We start from the raw sequence: 21,842 nt of genomic DNA, 5'->3' as shown, positions 1-21,842 counted from the left end.
CGGGCGGCCGCGGGGTCGCAATACAAGGGTGGGGGTTGCAATATAAGGGGAAGGTTGCAATGTACGGGGGAGGTTGCAGACAGACAGACCGGGCTCGGGTGTGGCCAGATGCATGGGCACAGGGGTGCAATGCAGGAGGGGGCTTTGCAGACCCACAGGCAGGCCCCGGGCGGGCGTGGGCAGACCCACCGACACAGGGGCGGGGGGAGGCTGCAGGAGGGAGAGGGCTTGCAGACAGGCAGGCTGGGCTCTGGCACACAGGCGCTGGGGGCGGTTTGCAATAGAGGAGCGCAGTTGCAAGCAGACGGATAGGACCCGGGTGTGGCCAGACCCACGGACACGGGAGCAGTGGGAGCCGCAGTGCGGGAGAGAGGTTGCAGACAGACTGGCGGGGCGCCAGGGTGGTGGGGTTTGCAATGAAGGAGAGGGGTTGCAATCACAGACACGCAGATCATGGGTGCGGCCAGGCCCACGGTCAGGGGTGGGGTACACTGGCAGAGATGGGTTGCAATCGGACAGACAGGGCTTGGGTGCAGACAGACCCCCGGACCTCCGTGGAGTGGGGTTTGCAATGCAAGAGAGGGGTTGCAGATGGACAAATGGGGCTCTAGTGTGGCCAGACCCACGGACACGGGTGGGGTGGGGGTTTGCTGTAGAAGAGGTGGGTTGCAAACAGGGCTGGGTGTATGTGGACCCACAGACACACCAGGGCTGGATAGACAGATGCAGCTGCGGGGTTCAGGGTGCGTGGTAGGGGGTCAGGGCTGGCTTATGGGGGGCACATGGATGCGGGGGGCTGAGGCAGGGGACGGCAGGGACTGGGTCGGACCTGGGCGCGGGCAGCCAGTCTCTGGAAAGGGGAGCAGACAGGGGGGTCTGCAAAGTAGCCAAGAGCCAGGGCGGGAGTTGGGGGGTGGCAGGGTCCTTGGGGATGCTTGCGGGTATTTGGGGGGCACACAAGGGCTCTGCGCCTGTGTCTCTGCCTGGAGCCGTTGTGCACGGGCGAATGTTTGGGCCAAGGACAAAAGAGCCTTGTTTCTACCTCCACTCCTCCTTTCCACTGCAGCCAGGGAGGGGAAAACCAGCTCCGTTGCCAGCCCGAGCTTCCCGGCCGGCCGTTGGGGAGGGCTCCTGAGTCATGTGCCCCTTTGGCAGCGGGGCTGTGATGTCCGTCTCCTCGCCCACGGGGTGATTCATGCTCCTTGGATAAAGTCCCTTCCCTTGGCCTGTTACACCGGGGAGGGGAGCTTCTGATCATGGGTCTAAGGCTCAGCTGGGCTCGATGCTCCGGTGAGGTCTTCTGGCTAGACAGACACTGCATTTGTCCCTGGATAAATCACACCGGTGTTTATCCTGGAATAAAAATATCCCGAGATCGGCCCATACATGCACAACCCTTCCGATCCGGGTTCAGCGAGCATCTGAATGCGCTGGTGTTTTTCTGCGGTAGATTCAATGATACAATCCTGGGACAACCACAGATGCACTCTGCATCCTGGAATAAAATAGTTACTATGTCTTAGCCGGGAAAATTTTTTGCGCGCGGGGGGGCGGGATTTATCCCAGGACAAGGGACCAGGATGTATGAGTGATTGCAGCTTGTCCTGGGATAAAGTGGTTTATCCTGGGATAAATTTGATGCGTTTGTAGCCTCAGAGTCATAGAAATCTGGGCTGGTAGGGCCCTCTCAAGATATCTAGTCCAGCCCTCTGCTCGAGGTAGGATCAGCCCTGTCTAAACTATCTCAGCCAAGTGTTTGTCTGACCTGCTCTTAAATTTTGTGGAAAAGTTTCATGCCCAATTACCACCACAAGACCTCAAAACACCCTCTAACCTGCCCCAGGTAAAGCAGGGGGACGAGGGCACTGCCAGAGTCCTGCCACTGCAGGAGAGGAAGGAGGTTAAGACGCCCTTGAGATCCAAGGAAGAGGATTTACAAAAAAAAAAAAATCTGTGTAATCGAAGTTAAAAACCCCATATAAATACATAGGATTGAGCTAACACTTGACTAACTAAAAGGAGGGTTAGAAAAATCTATTAAAACCAGGAGGGTAATTTGGCAATGACTTCTTGCTTGTCGAAATAGATCTGGGTGCCGTGAGGTTGTATCTTACTTGGCTCAGACCAGGCTGGTCAGTTAAGCTTTCAGATTCCCCCAGATCCAATATCCTGTTGCAAGTCCTGCAGGGAGATGCCAGTAGATGACACATGTTGGAAAAATGAAAGGAAAGATTTTAATTTTTTTAAATGCAATATGTGCTCTTTGGTGTGTGTGGTTTGCTGAAGCTCGGGCTTCTGCGTGTGTCTGACCTGGCATCGGTGTGCATCTGACCTGGCATGTGTGTCCTTGTCTAGATGAACGACTCACGGCAGACGAGATGGATGAGCAAAGGAGACAGAACGTCGCCTATCAGTATCTGTGTCACTTGGAGGAGGCAAAGCGGTGAGATGCAAAGGAGGCCGGGCTGATTGAAAGAGCTCTTAGGGTGGTGTCGACCTCCCCGGACTCTTTCCTGCATGCTGGGCGTTGCCTTCGCCTTGTCCCATGAGCATTTGCTTTACAGTCTGGCTCTGGAAATGCCACCCTGGAGCTGAGCTGAGCTGTTATTTTTCAACCTGGGAATGAGGCTATGAGTATTTCATTGCAATCTGGGGTCAGGGAATTTGTGCACTCTAAGCATGCAAGCCCATCCAGGTTGGGCATTTCCATCATCTCAAAGCACGTGGTGCTGGTGTGGCATGGCTCGTGTCATGCTTTGACTCCACTAGTAAATCTGCATTTAGGACAGAGGCTGGGAGCTCTCTACAGCATGGTAACAGGGTCTGGGCTGGGGAAAATGCAGCTCCTTTCCCCCTCGCCCAACTGATTCCCCGTCTCTTGGCAGGTGGATGGAGGCTTGTCTGAACGAGGAGCTGGCCTCCCCGACGGAGCTGGAGGAGAGCTTACGCAACGGAGTCACCCTGGCCAAGCTGGGACACTCTTTTGCCCCAGACATCGTCCCTCTGAAGAAGATCTACGACCATGAGGAGATGCGCTACAAGGTAAGGGAGTCGGGGGAATGGATTTGCAGTGGGAGGCTCGTGGGGCCGGGGCTAGTTGTAGGGTTTTGTTGGGAGGGGATTGAATTGTCCTCCCAGCTTGGCAGTGCCGGGCCAGCGAGGGTGAGAGGAGCTGTGTGCAGGGCTGGGAAGTTGCATGCACTGGATTATTGGTGACGGAAGCTGAAGCTGGAGATAGCACTTCGTCTCACATGGCCAGGACTTGAGTCTGTCATAAATGAGTCATTGGAGACTGGCACCAGCCAACATCTGCTTCCCCTGCGGATCTTGGGTGGCGACGAGTCCGTGCCCTGCAGGGCTCAGCAGACAGCCTAGCTGAAGGACAGAGGGATGCATTTTGCATGACTTGCTGCTAGCAATGCAGGCGCTCTGTCCTGCCAGAGCCGCTCTGACTGCAGCGGGCTAGGCCTGCCCCTGCTACAAATAGGGGACTTCAGGAGTTAAAGCCTTGCTTAAAAACCCTGGTAGGTGGAAAGCAGGGCAGATTTGCACCTGATAGACTAACAAAGTCTAATGGAGCGGCCAGTGTTAGCAGCCCTCGAAGGAAGGTGCAAAGCACCCACTGAGGAACCGTGGTGCAGTAGCCTGTCCAGAAGGAAGGACCCATCCCCACCCTGTTCAATCTCTTCCCCAGGCCAACGGACTTCACTTCCGGCACACAGACAACATCAACTACTGGCGTGATGCCATGATCCACGTGGGGCTTCCTTCGGTAATGTGCTAGCTTTGCTGCCCGGAGCCGGGCGCAGGGCCTGGAGGGCCCTGTCCCCTTCTCTCCCCACTCTTAAAACAGAAATAGATGCTGCCGGGGAACAACCCGAGTTGTCTAGCTCAGTGGTTCTCAACCTCTTTTTGTACCAGGACCCCTTTGTAAACATGGGTGGCCAGTCCTGACCCAGTGCCCTTCACTCCTGACCTGCTGCTCCCCAGTGTGTGAGGTGTGGGGCAGGGGGTGCATGTGGCATGGAGGGGCCCCAAGCAGCCCCTTGCAGGCTGGGACTCTGCTAGTCTTCAAGGGAAAAGCCAAGGTTTCCCACATTTGTTTTTCTCCTTTAAAGGAGAATCCACATTTAAAGTTTGTTGATCCATTTCTAAAGTTTCTTCGCAACCCTTTGATATATTCTTGCAACCCACTTTTGGGTCATGACGCACAGGTTGAGAAATGCTGGTTTAGTGTATTGCCTGCAGTTTGTAGTCATAAAGGCAGGTGTGAAGGCTAAGATGGGGCTGGGAAACTTGGCAGAGGCCTCTCTGCTGCCATGCTCTTTCTCCCATGTGTGACCCTGCTCTTGCAAGGTGCAGAGACGCCTGGGGCTGGGGAGCTGGACCTTTCAGGCATGCTGCATGGCAGCAGAAACCCGAGTGATACAAGATCCTCCCAGTCCCTCGCAGGGCAGGCTGAACACAGATCTTCCTAATCTGGAAGCTGCCCCAAAGGTGGCTTAGCCCTCCTGTCGGCTGTCTGGGAAGAACAGAGCACGCTTGACTTGCTGTCTGGTCCTCCTGTGAGCCCTGCCCCTTTGTACCCCTGCAGATCTTCCACCCCGAGACCACGGACATCTACGACAAGAAAAACATGCCCCGCGTGGTTTATTGCATCCATGCTCTGAGGTCAGTGAGATGCGGCAGGGAGCAGTATGCTGCCGGGTTTTTATCCAGGATGCTAGCACCATCTGCCGGCTGTCGTTCCTATCCGCAGGCCCAGCGTGAGGCTGGAGCAGAGCTGCGGTGTCTGGGATAATCCCTGGGGGCCGTCTCTCCTGTGCTTAACTGGCCCTGCAGGGGAGCCTTGGTGGGACTTGAAAGCTTAAAACTGGATGTTTAAGGCCATACTTAGGCCTCTAAAGGACCTGGGATTTTTTCCAGCCCCTCCCTGTCCCAAAGCTGCTTGGTGTACTTTCTTTTGACATCTGGCAGGCTCAGGGGCTCACACTCCCCACCCCCTCCCCCTTTATGCTGGGAGCTGCCATTCAGTAAATGCAGTGGCAAAATATACCGTGACCCGTGCAGTTTTGCAGAGGGGAAAACCCGCTGCAGACCCTGCACAAGATGCTTAGATATGGATGCCTTGTGTTTTTTAACCTCTGCCCACTCCCTGAATTCTCCTGCTTCCCAACCAGCTGCCCATGAGGACTGGGGTTTGCAATATGCCCATTACACCAGACCTGGTTCAGAGCAGGGGACTGGGGTGTAGTGGACCCCCAAAGGCAAGGGCAGAGCCGCTGTTTGGGGTCTGAGATGCTGGTGTGCTTTAGAAAGGGCTCTTATTTCTGCGTCTCCAGTGGGGGGGAAACTGAGGCATGGGGCTGCAGGTGCCAGTAGCTGAGCTGGGAGCCTTGTGTGCTCACGGCTTTGTGTTCAGCCCCGCTTGGAGCACAGAGCTCTTGGTTATATGCTGCATAGATTAAAATGCATGCACCTTCTGTTTTCAGTTCCCTGGCACTGGAGGTGGAGAGGTGGGGGGACAAATGGATAGTCCAACACCTTTCATGAAGCTGTGGTTTTAAATCTGCAGTTTGTACCTGTTCAAGCTGGGGCTGGCGCCGCAGATCCAGGACTTGTATGGGAAGGTGGACTTCACTGGTAAGGGACCAGAGAGGATAATTCTGGGCTAGTTGTGCATGTGTGGGAGCCTCCTTGTTCATTATTTCCAGTCTGTTTGCATGGTCTGATGCATGGTCTGGCTCACAATAGGGAGTCTCCAGCAGACTTTCTGGTTCCAACCATCTTCCACATTGACCCAAAAAATGCCTTTGGTGCAGCACCTATGGGTTCTTTTTGTAATGCCACAGCTAACCAAGGCCCACCCGCTCTGCGCCAGGCACTGTACATTTATCATGGGATCCTGCAGGGCTTCTGACCCAAATAGACAAGCCAGGCCTGTCCAGGAGAGGGAGCGTGGGGGGAGAAGTGACACAACCAAGGTCATGCTGTGGGGCAGTGTCAGAGCTGGGAGCAGACCCAGGGCTCCTTATTGCCCAGCAGGGGATGCTGGCTCCATGCTTGTGTCTAAACCCACCCTGGTGGGGTGGGGTGTGGAAGGGATCATGGCTGCTTCCTCTTCTCCCTGCCACCATTTCTCTAAGACCCCTTAGGACAGGGCTTTTCCTGTTTTGTGTAGTCCTGAGTTTGCTGTTCCAGCTAGATCCACCTTGGGGTCAGCACAGCCTGTCTCTGCCTGCTGCCTGCCTGAGGCATGCTGTGGGGATCTCTGCGCCATGTGTTACTTGGGAGGGTGGGGGGGGAAGCTTTATGGCTGTGGTGGGGTGGGGGCTGGAGTCTCCCCTTGGTGACCTTATTGGATCAACTTTCAATCCATGGTTACCTGCATTTGTTGGGGCTGGGCTTGAGCAGCCAGTAGGTCTCTGCCAGCCCCAGGGCAGCTCTGGCTGAGAGCTCTGCCTGCATGCTGAGCTTGTCAGTTGGCATCAGCAAGTTGGTCTCGCGGTCCATCTGCATGGCTGGGTGAGGTGTCCCCCTCCCTGGACTCTGCCTTGCCCTCCATCGAGAAGAAAAGTGCTGTCCTGGGCGGGGTGCGTGGCTGACCCAGCTTGCTTTTTCCCACCTCCCAGAGGCAGAGATCACCCACATGCGCCGGGAGCTGGACAAGTACGGCCTGCAGCTGCCGGCGTTCAGCAAGATCGGGGGAATTTTGGCCAACGAACTGTCAGGAGACGAGGCAGCAGGTGAAGCGGGAGAGCTGGGGCTCAGGCCGGGTGCTGTTGGTGTGAAGCGGGAGAGCTGGGGCTCAGGCCGGGGGCTGCTGCTGTTCACTGCCCTTGTAGCTCTAACTGTCTGAATTTCCAGAGCCTCAGCTCACACCCAGGACCCTGTGGGGCCATGGTGGCAGGGCACAATTGCATTGCAGCTGGCACTTGTTTCCTCCCCATTTCCCCTTCACCCCAGCAGGGAGAGTACATCAGCCATCAATGAGCACGTCCTGGTCTTGCTTGGGCTCCCACGAGTCTGGGGAGCTGCACGCTGCCTGTACAACCCTATACACTCTTGCCCCGTGATGCTATATGTGTGCCTCTCTCTCCCTGTCATGGGTCCGCTAGTCCACGCCGCCGTGCTGGCCATCAACGAGGCCGTGGAGAGAGGCGTGGTGGAACAGACCCTGGCTGCCCTGCACAACCCCAGCGCCCTGTTGCTCAGTCTGAGGGATGACCTTGCTGCTGTCTATCAGGAGATGCTCTACCAGGCCAAGGCGGAGAAGGCAGGCAATGCCCAGAACAGGGTAAGGGCACCGCGCTGGGGGAAGGAGCTGGCAGCAGCATCAGGAGGCTGTTGTTCTATGTGTGTACGTGGAAGAGGAGCATGCACCTGGCTCTGTCCTGTCCATTTTTGTGGGGTAGGGGGGACAACACAGCGATAGCTCTGCTGAGTGCCCCATCTAGCCAGGCACAGCCGGAGACTTCAAGGCCATGCTTCTGTTTTCAGTACCCGCAGAAGATCCCGGAGGCTGAGGACATCTATGACAGGTGTCTGACCCAGGCCGAGATCCAAGGGAGCATCAACAAAGTCAACGGTGAGCAGAGCATTGTGTCTGGTGCCGTGTGAGTCCTGGAGCACTGGCCTGGACTGTGGGGAAGGAGGACATGGGACCTGCTGGGAGGGTCCCTGCTCTGGTTTTCCAGGGTTTTGCAACCTGGAGCCAGGGTTTCCCTGTGCGTGGGGCTGTGGCTGCAGCAGAGAGCTGAGCCAAGGGCTGCAGGTCACTGGGCCAACTGGTCTCATCCCAGTGCATGGAGCCTTGGAGTATGTGGATGATGCCTTGGAGAGACAGGACTCCCAGGCTTTGTACCAGGCTCTGCGGGACCCCGTCCTGGCCCTCCGCCTCGTGCAGCGAGAGAACAGCGACTGGTACCTGGATCAGTTGAGCACTGACCGGGAGCAGAAAGCCCTGGTGAGCTGCTGAGATGCCCCTGGGGGGAGGCAGAGCCAGGTTGGGGGTCACATCCTGGGAGCTGCACTTGGGGGGTTTTGGAGCCAGGGGTGCAGACCTGATGCCCCTTGGACCCACGGGTGACTCCGTAGCTCCCCTGGTTGGACCTGGGAGTAGCTTGGGCCAGATCCCCTGTCGCTCTGCTGCCTGCAGGAGCTGGGCTTCGTGGATCCACTGGAGCAGGAGGAGGTGCAGGCAGGCGTCGACGCGGCCAACGAGAGGGGAGAGCAGGAACGTGCCAGTGAGTGAGGCCGAGCCCTCAGCTGCCAGAGGAAGGGACTGCTGTTACACCCCTGGAGCCAGAGCCAGGCTTCTTGCCCTCTGCTTGCCCAACTTGGGGGCTCAGCAGGAGGCTGCATTGGCTGCCACCCCCACTACACCAGTTTCTTTGCCCACAGCAGAGAGAGGCTGACTATGGGCTCTATAGCATCCTAGAGATGTGGGGCTGGAAGGGACCTGCAGAGGTCACAACTAGTCCAGCCCCCTGCCTGAGGCAGGATCAGCCCTGACCAAACCATCCCAGACGCATCCATTGTCCAAATTCTTTGTAAAACTATTGTCACCCCAATGCACAATACGAGACATCATACCTGAACTTGCCCCGTGGAAAGTAGGGGGACCACAGCGGCTGACATCAACATACACTCCAGAGATCCCAGGCAGAGGCTGTTCCCCCACCATAGAGGAAGGCAAAACACCCTCAGTCCATACCAATCTGGCCAGGAGGTAAAATTCCTTCCTGACCCCAAATCTGACATTGGTCTGACCCTGATCGGAGGGGCAAGACCCTCTTGCTAGGACCCTCTGGGTTTAAGTCTCAGCAGGAGCATTGGCACAGCCCAGTCCCTGTCCCCAGCCTGGGCTGCAGCCAGAACCCAGTGCCTCGCGGGGAGGCTTCAAAACACCCTGACACGTAGCAGAAAGGGGGAGAGGGGGCAACCAGCAGAGCCTAGGAGCAGGGGAAGTCCTCGTAGTAGGACACAGGTAGGGCTACACCTAGATCATCTCTGAGCAGTGGCTCCATCCCTTGGGTGCAAGCTGCGTGGGGTGGGGCTTGCCCAGCAGTTGGGTTCTGCGATGGGCACCAGTCCCCGGGTGCTGAGCTGTGCCTGTCTCCTGTATCCCACAGTGGCGCAGGCTGTGAGCCACATAAATGCCGTGCTGCGCCGAGGGCAGCCAGAGGAGACGGTGGAGGCTCTTGCCAGCCCCGCAGCTCAGCTGCCCGAGGTGCATGCTTTCGCCGCCCTGCTGTACCAGCACGAGCTGGGCCTGCTCCAGCGCCAGCACCCACAGGTGAGGACCAGGGCTGGAGTCTCTGGAGACATGTCCAGAGTTGGAGCCCGGCAGGGTCATGCTCTTCCCCTGCAGCTTCCTGCTTAGTTCCCCCTTGTGCAAGTGCTGGTATTCAGGAGTCAGTGTCTACACAGAGTTAATCCAGAGTAGTGATTCCTCTTGAAATGCCCAGCAGCCCTCCTTGACCCGTGCTATCTTCCCTTTTAATCTGAGACTGAAAACCGAGGTTGCATTTGAGGCGGTTCTGATGGATCCAAGTCAAAAACAGACCTGGGATTTACCCTTTCATTCTGGCATCTCTATCCAGAGTCTGATGCTGGGATTGTCGCATGTCTGGTACCTGGGAAGTATCCGAATTTGCCCTGGGACCATTTCGGCTAACCTGAGCTAATTGCTATTCCATCTGTCCCACGCTTGTTTATAGACGAGTCCAAGGTGGTGACGGTCTGATTTTTAGCCTGTAGGATCCCAGGACAAAAGTCTTTCTCCCTGAAGAACTGAGAGATTTAAACTGAATGATCTCTCTTCCTCCCTACCCCCACCTTTTTTTTTTCAATCTGAATTAACCAGCCTTCCATGTAAACATGCCCCCAAAGATTTTTAAACCAGTTTTACCCCTACAGCCAGCTAGCTGCTCCAGACTCCTCAGCTTTGGAAACTGGAAAGCTCATGCACAAAATTGGCCTCCAAATTGGCCTCTCTGTGTTGTTCTCCTACTGTCAATATGGATTTGCCCTCATGGCAGCTGCCCATGGGGCTGACTGTAGGTACTGGTACAGACTGGCATACACAGGTGGGCTGAGTCCAGCCTGAAGCCCCCTCCATCCCCAAGGGAATCTCCTCTGGGCCTCAAACTCATTGCTTTTGCAGGCAGGATTGTGGGCGGGTTGGGGGCAGCTTTGCAGGGAACCCAGGAGACCAGGCTCCCACTCCTGGCTCTGCCTGGGACAGCTGTGGCAAGTGGTTCAGAGAGAAAATTCCTGCCTCAGTTTCCCCACTGAGGGAACAGGCTCCCCTATGTCCCATGGCCTCTGCCAAGGTCTCACCATGTCTCCTGCTGTCAGGGAGAGCTGGCACAGGAGGAGCTCTTCGTGGCTGTGGAGATGCTGTCGGCCGTGGCTCTGGTGAACCAGGCACTGGAAGCTGGGGATGTCCATGGGGTCTGGAGCAGCCTGGTCAGCCCCAGCCTGGGGCTGTCTGATGTGGAGGAGGCCAATGCTCAGCGGTGAGTAGGGGCACCAGCACGGGCAGACGGTCCACGTGCTGACTATGAACAGGTGGTGCTGGCCAGGAATAAGCTACAAGGCTTCTACTGGCAGGGGGCATGCTTGGAAAGCAGGATGTTTGGGATCTGCTCCTCTCTCCTGCGCTGGGGCCAGGACTCCTGGGTTCCCTTCCTTATGGTCTTGCCATGAGCTTTGCCTTGTCGTCTCTGCATTGCTACATCCTAAGCTTGCTGTCTTCTTTCCACTCCAGCTACGTGGATGACCTATTGAGCTGCCAGCGCCAGGCTGGGCCCCGGGGGGCTACACTCCTGAGCTGGAACGACCTCCAGGCTTGCGTGAGCCGCACCAACACCGCAGTGCAGGAGGACAGCGAGAGTGAGTGTCCGGTGTGCTGTGCTCCCTGCCCTGCCCCTTTCCGTGTGGCAGCGGTCAGGCTGACTCAGCTCTCGTCCCCTCTCCCCTACAGAGATCCTCGCCGTGGAGCTCATCAATGAGGCGCTGTGGCAGGATGACCCAGAGAAGACCCTCACAGCCCTGCTGCTGCCCTCAGCGGGGCTCTCCAGCGTGACACTCCCGGTTGCTAGACGTTATCATGATGTCCTGACCAGTGCCCGGCGGCAGAAAGCCCAGGTAGGATGCTCCAACCCCAGCCACGTGGCAGGGTGGACAACCCATCACTTCAGGTGTTTAAAACCAGGATCCTGTCTCTGATCCCTGTTCTGGTGCCTTTTAAGCCAGAGGCCATCTGCCTTGTTCTTTGCTGCCATTGCTTCCCCAGAAGTGGTTGCATTGTGGGGAGTGGAAGCTGTCCTTGGCTGCTCCTCAGCATCCCTTGTCCTGTCCTGCAGGTGACACGGGATGAGGACGCCACACTCTGGTGGGAAGAGATCCAGCATGGTGTGGCCAAAGCTAATCGGGACACGGAGGCAACAAGGAGAAGTAAGGGCAGATCTGGGCTTGGGGGCTATCTCGGAGCTGGGTTTGGCCTGGAGCTGTGGCCCAGAAAGACCAGGTGGGAGGAATTGGGTGTCCTTCTCTGGCTGCTTCCTCTCAAGCCTTTTTGCAGCCCCTAAACTACTGCCAGATACTTCAGGGCCTTCAAATGGGCTTTTTTGGCACAATATTGCAGCAAGGGAAGCTGAGGTGGGATATTAAGAGAAATGTTCTCACTGGGAGGGTGAAGCACTGGAGCACTCCCCAGAGAGGTGGCGGAGTCTCCATTCTTGGAGGTGTTTAAGACCCAGCTAGACAAAGCCTTGGCTGGGATGATGCAGTTGCGGCTGGTCCTGCTTGGAGCAGGGATTGGACTAAATGTGACCTCCTGAAGTCCTTTCAACCCTCATTTTCTATGAATGTAGCCCCAAATGCTCTGCTTAGCTCTATGAAGTAGGAGCATAGGGCCATCACTGCTCTTTGTCTACTGTCCCTGGACCGCCTGCTGGCGGGGTCACATGAGACTCGGGTCTGACGCCTTGTGGGGGCCAAGTTTGGGATGCCCGCATGCTACCCAGCCCCGGGTCGGAGGATCAGGGGTGTGAGGACCTCAGTTGTCCCTTTCCCTTGGGCTTCAGCTTGCCTGGCTGCAGCTGGGAGTGCTCTGTACCCCCGAGAATCTCCATTCCCACAGGGCATGAGGTGCAATGTCCATCCCAGGGACTTCTGGGTTTGTGATGGGTGTGTGTGTGTGTGTGTGTGTGTGTGTGTGTGTGTGTGTGTGTGTGTGTGTGTAACCCCTTCCTTGCCTCCTGCAGTGGCTCTTGGCATTGCAGCCATCAACCAGGCCATCAAGGAGGGGAAGCCAGCCCAGACGGTGCGTGTGCTGCGCAACCCAGATGTCGCCCTGTGCGGTGTCGTGCCCGACTGTGCTGGGGCCTACCAGGCGCAACTTGCTGCCCTCATGGCGTGCCAGGGCCTGTCAGGTAAAGGGGACCAAGCCCTCCTGCCTCGGCTGGCAGCGTAGTGTCCTGCACCTCCATTGTGGGTGGGGGCTGGGTTTGTACAGCACTGAGCACTGTGAAGGACTGGGGTGCTGCAAGGGAGGAGATGGTGCCATTTTGCCTAGAACACAGGGCCTGGGCATGAGGCCCAGCTCTGCCATCGCCTCTGGGCTGATTTTGGTCAAGTCACTTGTCTCTATCTTCACTGTCCCCCTGCAAAATGGGCCCATGTCCCTCAGGACAGGCTGAGAGGCCCAATGCATTGGAGATGGGGACTGGTGGGGAAGGATAACGTCACGTCCAGGGAGGTGGGGAGACGAAGGGCAGGGCTGCTTTGGGCCTCAAGGGCCAGGAGAAGAGCTGGAAATGGGATGGAGGAGGGTGGGTAGGAAGGAAGGAGCCAGGGAGGCGGCTGGGAGCTAGGTAGGGGCAGGGTAGGAGCAAGAGACAGGCTGGGAGCAGAGAGCTCTGGGCTCAGCCTGTCTGGGATGGGGCTTTGGGAGTCCCTGCATATGGACAGTCCAGTTCCAAAGGCTTTAACCTACCCAGCCCTTGACAATGTATGAGGCTACTGTGATGGAGGGGGTGTGTGTGTGTGTAAGAGACACCCCTCCCTGACCTGCTTCTCTCTCCCTGGCAACACCCAGGAAACATCAAGCACCCCTGGGTGCGGCATCAGCTGAAGGACGGGACCGAGTACTACTTCAGCCTGCAGACGTTTGAGGGTACCTGGGAGCGGCCGCAGGGCTGCGTCCTGCACCCCACGCACCTCAGCCGGGACGAGATCCAGGTGGGGAAAGACGTGGGGGCTGTATTGAACACCTGGCCCCCTGGCTGCATCCCCAAGCAGCTTGTTGCTCACAGCAGCTGGGGCCTGGGGGCTCCAGTGCACTGCTGGCAGAGATTTGGGTCAGCAGTAGCTCCAGCTGCAAACCTCTGGTTTGTGGCTCCACCCTGGCCTTAGGGGGACCTGACTGGCACCAGCCGCTTTGGCAAAGGTGCTGAATGGGACTTCCCTGCCTGGCTTCAGGTGCCCAGATCCCCTGGCATGCACACACACTCATTGGCATCCGGGCCCCCATGTTGCTGGCACTGAACTGACCACCTCGTTCCTTCTCTGTAGTCCACAATCGCCAGCGTGACCGTGGCCCATGACCGGCAGCGCCTGTGGGAAGCCCATGTGGGGCTCGTGGTGCGGCTGCAGGCCCGTCTGCGGGGGCTTCTTGTCCGCCGGGACTTCGCCGCCCGCCGGCATTTGCTGCGGGAACATCTCCCAGCAGCCATCAGGATCCAGGTGACAGTGGGTGGTGGGTCCTGATGTCCTTGGGGTTATCTGTAAGCGCAGGGTCTATTGCGGTGTTGCCCAGGGGCCAGCCCAGACCGGAGCCCTATTGTCCAGCCTCTGCACAGCTCTTGTTCCCCGGCTGGACCCGGCAGGTCCAGGGGGTCAGGGAAGGGGAGCAGAGTAAATGATGCCCCAGCAGTGATGGCAATTAAAAGCCTGCACCCTCACCCTTGCAACCTAGGTTCTTCCAGGGGTGCTCTTATTTTTGTTTCCAAAAGGATCTACAGGAGTCAAGGCATGGGGGTGAGTGGCCCAGCTCTTACACAGCGCTAATAACCGGGAGGGCTGTGGGTCTTCTTTCACATCCAGGCCTGGTGGAGAGGTTCCCAGCAGCGCCGTGCCTACCTGCAAAGACTGAGATACTTGCAAGCAAACACGTCTGCGGTGATCAAGGTACAGGACCCTGCTGGATCCTTCTGATCTTGCCCCCCAGGCCTTGGTCCTGCGAGCAGTGACACCCTGAAAGACTTGGGGAGGCACTACACCCTGCGGCCACCTCTGGGGAGGAGCGTAGGGGCTGTTTTGCAGCTGGGCTATGTGATGGATTTGGGACAGGAGCGAATGGGGTCTAGTTGCGAGGGGGGAAATGAAACTATAGTTTCCCAGCTTTGGATTTATTAATAAGCACAATGGCTGGGATCTGGCTGAGAACACGGTGAGAGCAGCACGACCCCTTCATTGTAGCCAATGGGATGTGGGTCAGCTGGAACCCGTGAATATGCTGTTCCCCATGTCCCGCTAAGCACAACCCGGTCTGTCTCTGCCCTCCCAAGCTCCAGGCATGCGTGAGGATGTGGCAAGCTCGCAGGAGGTACCAAGAGAGGCTGCGCTACTTTAGGAAGAACGTGAGTGAGGGATACGCGTGTGCATGTGTCTGGCAGGAGCCCAGGCAAGCTCTGCATCCCCTGCGTGTACCCGTGCTCCTTGCACTGTAACAAGCACGAACCCCTCACAAGGGACTTGGCAAAACTTGCTCTCTAGCATTCGAGGGGTTAACCTGGCAGCCCAGCCCCATGTCCCAGGGCAGGGGGCTGATGATGGACCCCGTGCTGGGGGGGGGAGCCATGTATCCGAAGCCCGAGGGTCCCCAGGGGAAAGGGGAAGGAGGCAGGGTGGCTGCAGGCGGCCACAGCCACTGCTATGGATGCCAGGCTACAGAGGCCGCATGTGGGCTGGCAGGTTCAGGGGCAGGGGATCAAGGCCCTGGGAGTCTCAGGCCCAAGGTCATGGTCGTGGGTGGAGGCAGGGGGGCTACAGCAGGAAACTATTCTCTTGTTAAACAGCAGCTACTGAGGGTACTTTTAAACCGTTCCCGCTCTGTGCTCTGCACCCAATGCCCCCTTCTGCCTCAGTTTCTCCTCACCTGGAAGCAACGGGTGCAGGGCCTCCCCTTCATGCCTGCACCCACCAGAGAAGGTCCTGCACCCTGTGTCTCCAGGTGAGGGGAAACTGAGGCAGAAGGGGGCATCTGCCTCCAGGAACACATGTGCAGCATCCCATCTGAAGTAAAACCCAGGTGTCCTGGGGACTGATCCAGCACTGACCAGTCCTGGGTACTGATTCAGCAGGGATGCCTTGTCTCCCTGAGTTGGGGCTAGGACCCACGAGGCCAGGGGCGGTGGCAGATGCTTCCAGTGAGAGGCCTCCCCTTGCTGTGCCCACAGCTGGCCTGACGGCAGGGCTGGCGCCTGGCGAGTGCTCCCTCTGCTGCCACCGGGCTGCCAGGGGACACTCGCCTCCTTTTCCCCCTTTGTTTGTCTTGACAGATTACTGCTGTAATTAAAATCCAGGCTTTTGTGCGAGCTAACAAGGCCCGTGGGGATTACAGGGTGTTGGGTAAGTGCCTGCCTGTCTTCTGCTCACAAGTGGCTATAATTAACTGCCTGGCTTCTCGTTCCTCTGCTGTGCCCAGGGCACAGGAGCAATGGTGGCAGGTGGGGTGGTCCTAAAGCACCGTGGCAACCCTCGCCTTCGGTCCAGCTCTTCCAGGGTCAGTTGGAAGAGCCCTGAGATTGCTCTTAATTTCTCTGGCCCTGGAACATGGTAGATCTCCCTAGGACTGTGTGCTCCGGCCATGAACTTGAGCAGGGTCTGTATGCCAGCTCCAGACTGGCCAGGGAAGCCCCTGTGTATGGAACAGGATTCTCAAAGGGCCCCTTTTTATCCTGCCAGTGTTGGTTGCTGATGGCTGGATTAGCTGTCACTTAAACCCATCAAAGGAAGGCTTCCTCTATATAGGCAGCTCTTATTTTAGCTAGTCTTTAAGGTGCAAACCTAGATAAAATGGGGGAGCAGATGCATGGTCAGTGGAGCTCTGGAGGAGACAGTGTCTGGTGTAACCCGAATGCTGGAGAAGGTTGCTCTGAGGTACGTGACATGCATCTGCTCCCATCACTGGTTTCGTGCCATTTTGGATCAAGCTGGGGGCGTGTGCCCCCTGCTTATCCCAGAGTAAGGCGATCGGTGCAGAAGTTGCTCCGTGCTACGTCCGGTAGTAACTGCCTGCCCTCACAGTCCGCGCCAGGGACCCGCCACTGGGCATCGTGCGGCGCTTCGTGCACTTGCTGGAGCAGAGCCAGCACGACTTCTGGGAGGAGGCGGAGGGGCTGCGGCTGCGGGGGGACGTGGTGAGGCGCATCCGCTCCAATCAGCGCCTGGAGAGCGACCTTAACCTCATGGACATCAAGATCGGGCTGCTGGTGCGGAACCGCATCACGCTACAGGTCAGAGGTCATGAGGGGTGGGGGACGGGGCATTTCGGTAGTCATGTGATCTCCCCCCCCTGAAATACGAGGCCAGTTTTTGCAATACCAGGAGAAATCTGGAGCTGCTCTGACATGGATGAAGGCCAGGCTTTTCAAGGAGCCTAAGGGGTTTAGACACCTACTGTTGCCTATGGAATCCCGCTCCCCTCTGAAAAGATGTTCCAGTTCCAATCCTGCCTTTTTCCTTAGGATTTTCAGTCCTAATTTAAGCCAGCAGGACTGTGTATAGTCCTTTTGGGACCAAAACCAGATCCTACTGAAACCAGAGGTGAACTTCTCCAGCGGCTTCAGAGCCTTGGGTTGGTTGGGTCCTCAGTTGGTACCGCCCTTCCCCTTGCCCTGCCCCTATCCAGTGTGTCCCATTGGTAGATCTTAATGCCTTTGACAAAGCAGATTAGTTTGTGGGGAAACTGAGGCACAGGAAAGGAACCCGACCACCCCCAGCAGCAGAGGTGGGAATGGACCCCTGGTGCCAGTCTTGTTCCCAGGCTCTATCCAGTGAGCTGTCCTGTTTTCCCTTGTCAACGGGGTGGGGGGAAGGTAGAGCCAGGCTGGGTGTGATCCAGGCACGAGACGCAGCAAAGCATGAAGGCTGGAGGATCCCAAGGGGTCTTGGAAGTCCACTTCCCTGAATGCCTTATGCCCCTAACCCCTCTGGGCCCTGGCTCGCTCCCCCGGCCTGTGCAGGAGGTGGTCTCCCACTGCAAGAAGCTGACCAAGAAGAACAAGGAGCAGCTGTCAGACATGATGGCCCTGGACAAGCAGAAGGGGATCAAGGCACTGAGCAAAGAGAAGCGCCAGAAGCTGGAGGCCTACCAGCACCTCTTCTACCTGCTGCAGGTGAATGGGGGGTGGGGGGCTTGTTACTAGGGCAATGGAGTCTGAGTGGATCCCCCAATGGGCCTGCTTCCTTGCTCCCCCCAGTCCAGTCCCAGGTGCTGTCCAAGTGCTTGGGCCTGGCTTATTAGTGGCTCAGTGAGGAATCAAATAGATTCACGGGGCTTTCTTCCCACCCTGGATCCTGCTACCTGGTGTGCTGGACCCTCTGCCCCAGCTCTGGTTTGTGTCTAGTGCAGGGAAGCCCCTAGTCCTGGCACATCCTTCTTGGCACCAGGTCCCTCTTGGAAAGAAATCCTTCCCCTGAACTCCTGTCTGATCCTTGGAGATGGGAGTGGGGCTAGGTGAAGGCAACTCAGGACAGCCCTGGTGACTAGGCCAGGCATGAATTTGCTTCTGTCTGCTAGCACTGCTGGGGGTAATGGAAGAAGGGGTTGCGGCATCCAGCTGTGGGCCCAGAGGCAGGAATACAGCCCCCATTTGAAGACAGTCCCATGTCATTCGGGGGAGGGAGTTGGGGCTCACTGCATCGCTGTCTTGTGTGCCATTGACTACGGGAGCTGGTCTGGATGAGTCGTGCTAGCCCACAGGCCAGCTACTCATGGGAGGAGCGCTTTGAGGTTGCACAGAACTGGGCTTTGCATGTAAACTCATGGCCTCAGACCTTGGCAAAGCAGGACTGAGGGTGAGGGAGAAGGAGGCATGGAGGGGAAGGGACTTGACCTGTAGCAGAGCCCCGCCTGCTGGCTGAAGCCTGGGGCCAGCTGCCCTGACCCCTGCCCATGTACCTGCAGACCCAGCCCGTATACCTGGCCCGGCTGATCTTCCAGATGCCCCAGAACAAGTCCACGAAGTTCATGGAGTCGGTGGTCTTCTCCCTGTACAACTATGCCTCCAATGCCCGCGAGGGCTACCTGCTCCTGCAGCTCTTCAGCACTGCCCTGCAAGAAGAGATCCGGTAGGTCCTGCTTGTGGTACCCATGGGGGTGGGGAGATGGGTCCCGCCAGGACATGTAGGACTCCCTGTTCCCCCTGGAGTGAGGGCAGAGGGAGCTGGGGGACTGCCTCAGATCTGTCTCAGTGTTGATGGCCAAGCCCCATCCTGGCACCTGAACCTGTAGGCATAGGGTTTAGGGGTCCTTCCCAGCAGGACTTGTGCCCTCCTCACCCTTGTCCCAACCTGGCAAGTCCTTTCCATGCAGTAATGACTGGCTGCCGGTCTCCTACTTTGCTCTAGGCCCTGTCTGGGGCGACCGGACCCTTCCCACCCTGATCCGAGTTGCCTCTCTTGGTCCCCTCTCTGCCAGGTCCAAGGTGGATCACCCCCACGAGATCCTGACGGGCAATCCTACAGTGATCCGGCTGGTGGTGAGCTTCTACCGCAACTCCCGCGGGCAGAACGCCCTACGCCAGATTCTGGAGGGGCCCGTGCGAGATGTCCTGCAGGACAAGGCTCTCAACATCCGCACTGATCCTGTGGACATCTACAAGGCTTGGGTCAACCAGACAGAGTCCCAGAGTGGCCAGAGTAGGTCAGAGTGGGTTTTTTTTTTGCGGGGGGGTGGGGGGGTCTGGGGAAGCTGGGTCATCTTGGCCTGTGCCATGACTCTTAGCAGCGTGTGCGTCTCCCACCCCCAGCCAGCTCCCATACAATGTGAGCCCAGAGCAGGCCCTGAGCCACGCCGAGGTTCAGAGACGACTGGACATCTCCATCCACAACCTCCTGGCAGCCACGGACAAGTTCGTCTCCGCCATCACCTCCTCCGTGGATAAGATCCCGTATGTACAAGGAGTCCCATGGGCCCTGCTCTTGTGGGAACAGGGACCCTCTGGCCCTGATCGTCCTGCATGACCTTGGAGCATTCCCTTCCTCTGCTCTGTGCCTCAGTTTCCCCTCTAATATTGGGCGAAGGGGGAGGAGGTTGAGGAGGCTTAAGATGCTCCTGTAGAAATCCTGGCTCTGCTGCACAATCTCCCCAGCCTGGGCTCTGCAGGTCAAATGAGAGGCTCCCGTGGTCCCCTTCAGCCTGGCCTGGGCCCCTGTGCTGATGGGCTGCCTCTCTGGCTTCATCCAGCTACGGGATGCGCTACGTGGCCAAAGTCCTGAAGACGTTGTTGGCGGAGAAGTTCCCAGAGGCAACCGAGGATGAGGTCTGCAAGGTGGGTGCAGGGGGGCCGTGGTGAGAGGCAGGGCTGTGTCTGGGGCTGCAGGGTGAGCTTCTGGGTCCAGAGTGGCTGGGCACAGCCCTATACCAGGCTGCCTATTACAGTGGTGATGTGGCCTTGTGCATCCCAAGGTGACTGGGGATCTATTTCCAGCATTTGTGGCTGTCAGGGGGCGGGGGCAGGCAGGCATGTATGTCTGCAGTGTGCTGTACCCTATGAGTAATGATGGGCCGTTCTGGACCATGTGTCCCAAGCCCCACACTGTTCACCCCAAAGGTGAGTCCATATGTCTTTACCCTGGATCAAGGGCTTCTGCGGTCACATCTGGGACCCCAGTGCCAATGCAAAGCCTGACCCTCCCTCTCTTGGGACCCAGATCGTTGGACACCTGCTCTACTACCGCTTCATGAACCCGGCTGTGGTGGCCCCCGATGGCTTCGACATCGTGGATGTCTCGGCCGCCATGGCTCTGCACCCCGACCACCGCCGCAACCTGGGCTCCATCGCCAAAGTGCTGCAGCACGCCGTGGCCTACAAGCCTTTTGAGGGCGAGAGTGCCCACCTGAATGGGGTGAACCGCTACCTGGAGGAGACGCACGACAAGTTCAGGTCAGTGCTCCGCAGTACCATGGGTTGGATGTGCCCATAGCAGCCTCTGCCCTCTCAAGGGATCCCGATGAAGAGCCAAAGATGGGCATTGCTTATGCCCACTTTCCAGGTGGGCAAGCTGAGGCCCTGGGAGTCTGAGTTCTCTAGGCCAATGCCTTAGCCACCAGGCCATCCTTTTGCTGCTGCTTTTCACTGAGCTTTTGCCTGCCTTAGTGCCATCCTGCTGGGGCTGCATTTTCACCCCCAATGTGTCCTCGCCTCTGGCCCAGCACACCTGAGTTTGTGCTGGTTTCATTTTTGTCGCTCAGCTCAAGCCTTAGTGACGGCTTTTATACCAATAGAGCTGCATCCATGCTGGAGGGGGGTGGGGGGTGTCACTTTTTGTCACTTTGATTGCACTCCCCTAGAGGACATAGTCTTGGTCTCAGCTTTCATCAAATTGGTTTTATCCCTGCCCTGCCCAGAGGAAGGCTCCTTGCACAGACCTCCCCTTTGCACAGGTGATGCTAAACCCTCTCCAAAGCCGATCAAACCCACGCCCTTTCCCTCCCACCCCTCTTGTACTGCCAGCATCAGGGGCAACGCCTACAAACAGTTGTCAGCCGTCCACTTGAATTTGGAGGTGCTGGTCAGTGGAGCAGCCAGGAAATGAGCAGGTGGCAATTAAACTGCATGGCTGGTAACCCTGGTGAATTAATTGGCCATAATTAGAAATAACGCTTTAGGCACAAGGGCTTAATGATGCAGGTACTGCTTTCCCAGACTGGGTCTCGGAGGGGCAGCAGGCTTGTGAAATGTTTTGCACTGGAGAGGAGAAGTCCTGTCCTGTCCTGTCTGCGCTGGGCCCAGTACACAGTTCAGCCTCTTCCTATGATGAGGCCAGCCAGGTAACAATCCCCTAGCATAAGAGCAATGCCCAAGGGGAATCAGTCCTGCTCATGGCCCAGGACCCCATGGTGCTAGGTACTGTACAGACATGGAGCAGATTTGGGGGAGTTGTGAACTAAGGCAGGCCCAGTGCTGTGCTGTTCTGGGCATCCTCGACTCCATGTCTTCCCAGGGGAATGAGACTGGCAACCACCTTGCTATGATGGGCCCTAATGGAACCCGTAAAGGGGCAGAGGGCCGTGCTACATCCTCAAGGGGCTGCTGGGCACGGATGCTGGAGGTCTCTGCTTTTCTGAGTTGCCCAGTCGGTTGCCCCCGTTCCCTGCAGTCCAGGCTGGGACCAGCACTCATGGCAGGATCCCTTTTTCTCCTGCAGGAGATTCATCCACGCGGCCTGCTCAGTGCCCGAGCCAGAAGAGAGATTCAACGTGGACGAGTACTCGGAGCTGGTGGCGGTCGCCAAGCCAGTCGTCTACATCACCGTGGGCGAGCTCATTGACACGCACCGGGTGAGAGGCATCTGGGGTCTCCCTCGCCCAGGAGACTCCCCAGATGGGGCTTAACCGGGACACTGGGAACCCTTGGGGTGAACGGTACAGTGTCCCAGTACAGTGATCTGAGTCTTGGCTGCTCTCTGGGCCCTTTGTGGATGTAACTGGAGGGAAAGTGGGGGCAAGGGGCTTCTGCTGATTGTTTGCCTACTTGGAGGCCAAGTAACTGTCCCAAGGTTACTCTGCAGATCACGTATGTGCACACACATGCCTGGATGCT

General features: G+C 57.5%; 1 protein-coding gene across 1 annotated transcript in view; it reads left to right on the top strand.

Annotated features, from left to right (window-relative positions):
* The first annotated feature begins 2,361 nt into the window (after positions 1–2,361).
* The window catches only part of IQGAP3 (IQ motif containing GTPase activating protein 3), a 24,687-nt gene continuing 5,206 nt past the window's right edge, over positions 2,362–21,842 (top strand). The window contains exons 1-29 of the mRNA XM_006032590.3: positions 2,362–2,443; positions 2,886–3,042; positions 3,695–3,772; positions 4,595–4,671; positions 5,576–5,643; positions 6,633–6,746; positions 7,119–7,297; positions 7,501–7,588; positions 7,803–7,966; positions 8,159–8,246; positions 9,135–9,298; positions 10,363–10,523; positions 10,775–10,899; positions 10,991–11,154; positions 11,373–11,463; positions 12,276–12,443; positions 13,109–13,251; positions 13,585–13,755; positions 14,116–14,199; positions 14,580–14,651; positions 15,573–15,642; positions 16,321–16,529; positions 17,259–17,411; positions 18,203–18,366; positions 18,716–18,940; positions 19,047–19,187; positions 19,484–19,568; positions 19,951–20,183; positions 21,448–21,580. Of these exons, the coding sequence (XP_006032652.1) occupies positions 2,379–2,443; positions 2,886–3,042; positions 3,695–3,772; positions 4,595–4,671; positions 5,576–5,643; positions 6,633–6,746; positions 7,119–7,297; positions 7,501–7,588; positions 7,803–7,966; positions 8,159–8,246; positions 9,135–9,298; positions 10,363–10,523; positions 10,775–10,899; positions 10,991–11,154; positions 11,373–11,463; positions 12,276–12,443; positions 13,109–13,251; positions 13,585–13,755; positions 14,116–14,199; positions 14,580–14,651; positions 15,573–15,642; positions 16,321–16,529; positions 17,259–17,411; positions 18,203–18,366; positions 18,716–18,940; positions 19,047–19,187; positions 19,484–19,568; positions 19,951–20,183; positions 21,448–21,580 (3,834 nt within the window). The 5' untranslated portion in view covers positions 2,362–2,378. The remainder of the gene's footprint in view (positions 2,444–2,885; positions 3,043–3,694; positions 3,773–4,594; positions 4,672–5,575; positions 5,644–6,632; positions 6,747–7,118; positions 7,298–7,500; positions 7,589–7,802; positions 7,967–8,158; positions 8,247–9,134; positions 9,299–10,362; positions 10,524–10,774; positions 10,900–10,990; positions 11,155–11,372; positions 11,464–12,275; positions 12,444–13,108; positions 13,252–13,584; positions 13,756–14,115; positions 14,200–14,579; positions 14,652–15,572; positions 15,643–16,320; positions 16,530–17,258; positions 17,412–18,202; positions 18,367–18,715; positions 18,941–19,046; positions 19,188–19,483; positions 19,569–19,950; positions 20,184–21,447; positions 21,581–21,842) is intronic.

The sequence above is a fragment of the Alligator sinensis genome, unplaced genomic scaffold, assembly GCF_000455745.1.
Source record: "Alligator sinensis unplaced genomic scaffold, ASM45574v1 scaffold811_1, whole genome shotgun sequence".
Classification (NCBI taxonomy): Eukaryota; Metazoa; Chordata; order Crocodylia; family Alligatoridae; genus Alligator; species Alligator sinensis.
This window is presented reverse-complemented; position numbering and strand designations above follow the sequence as displayed.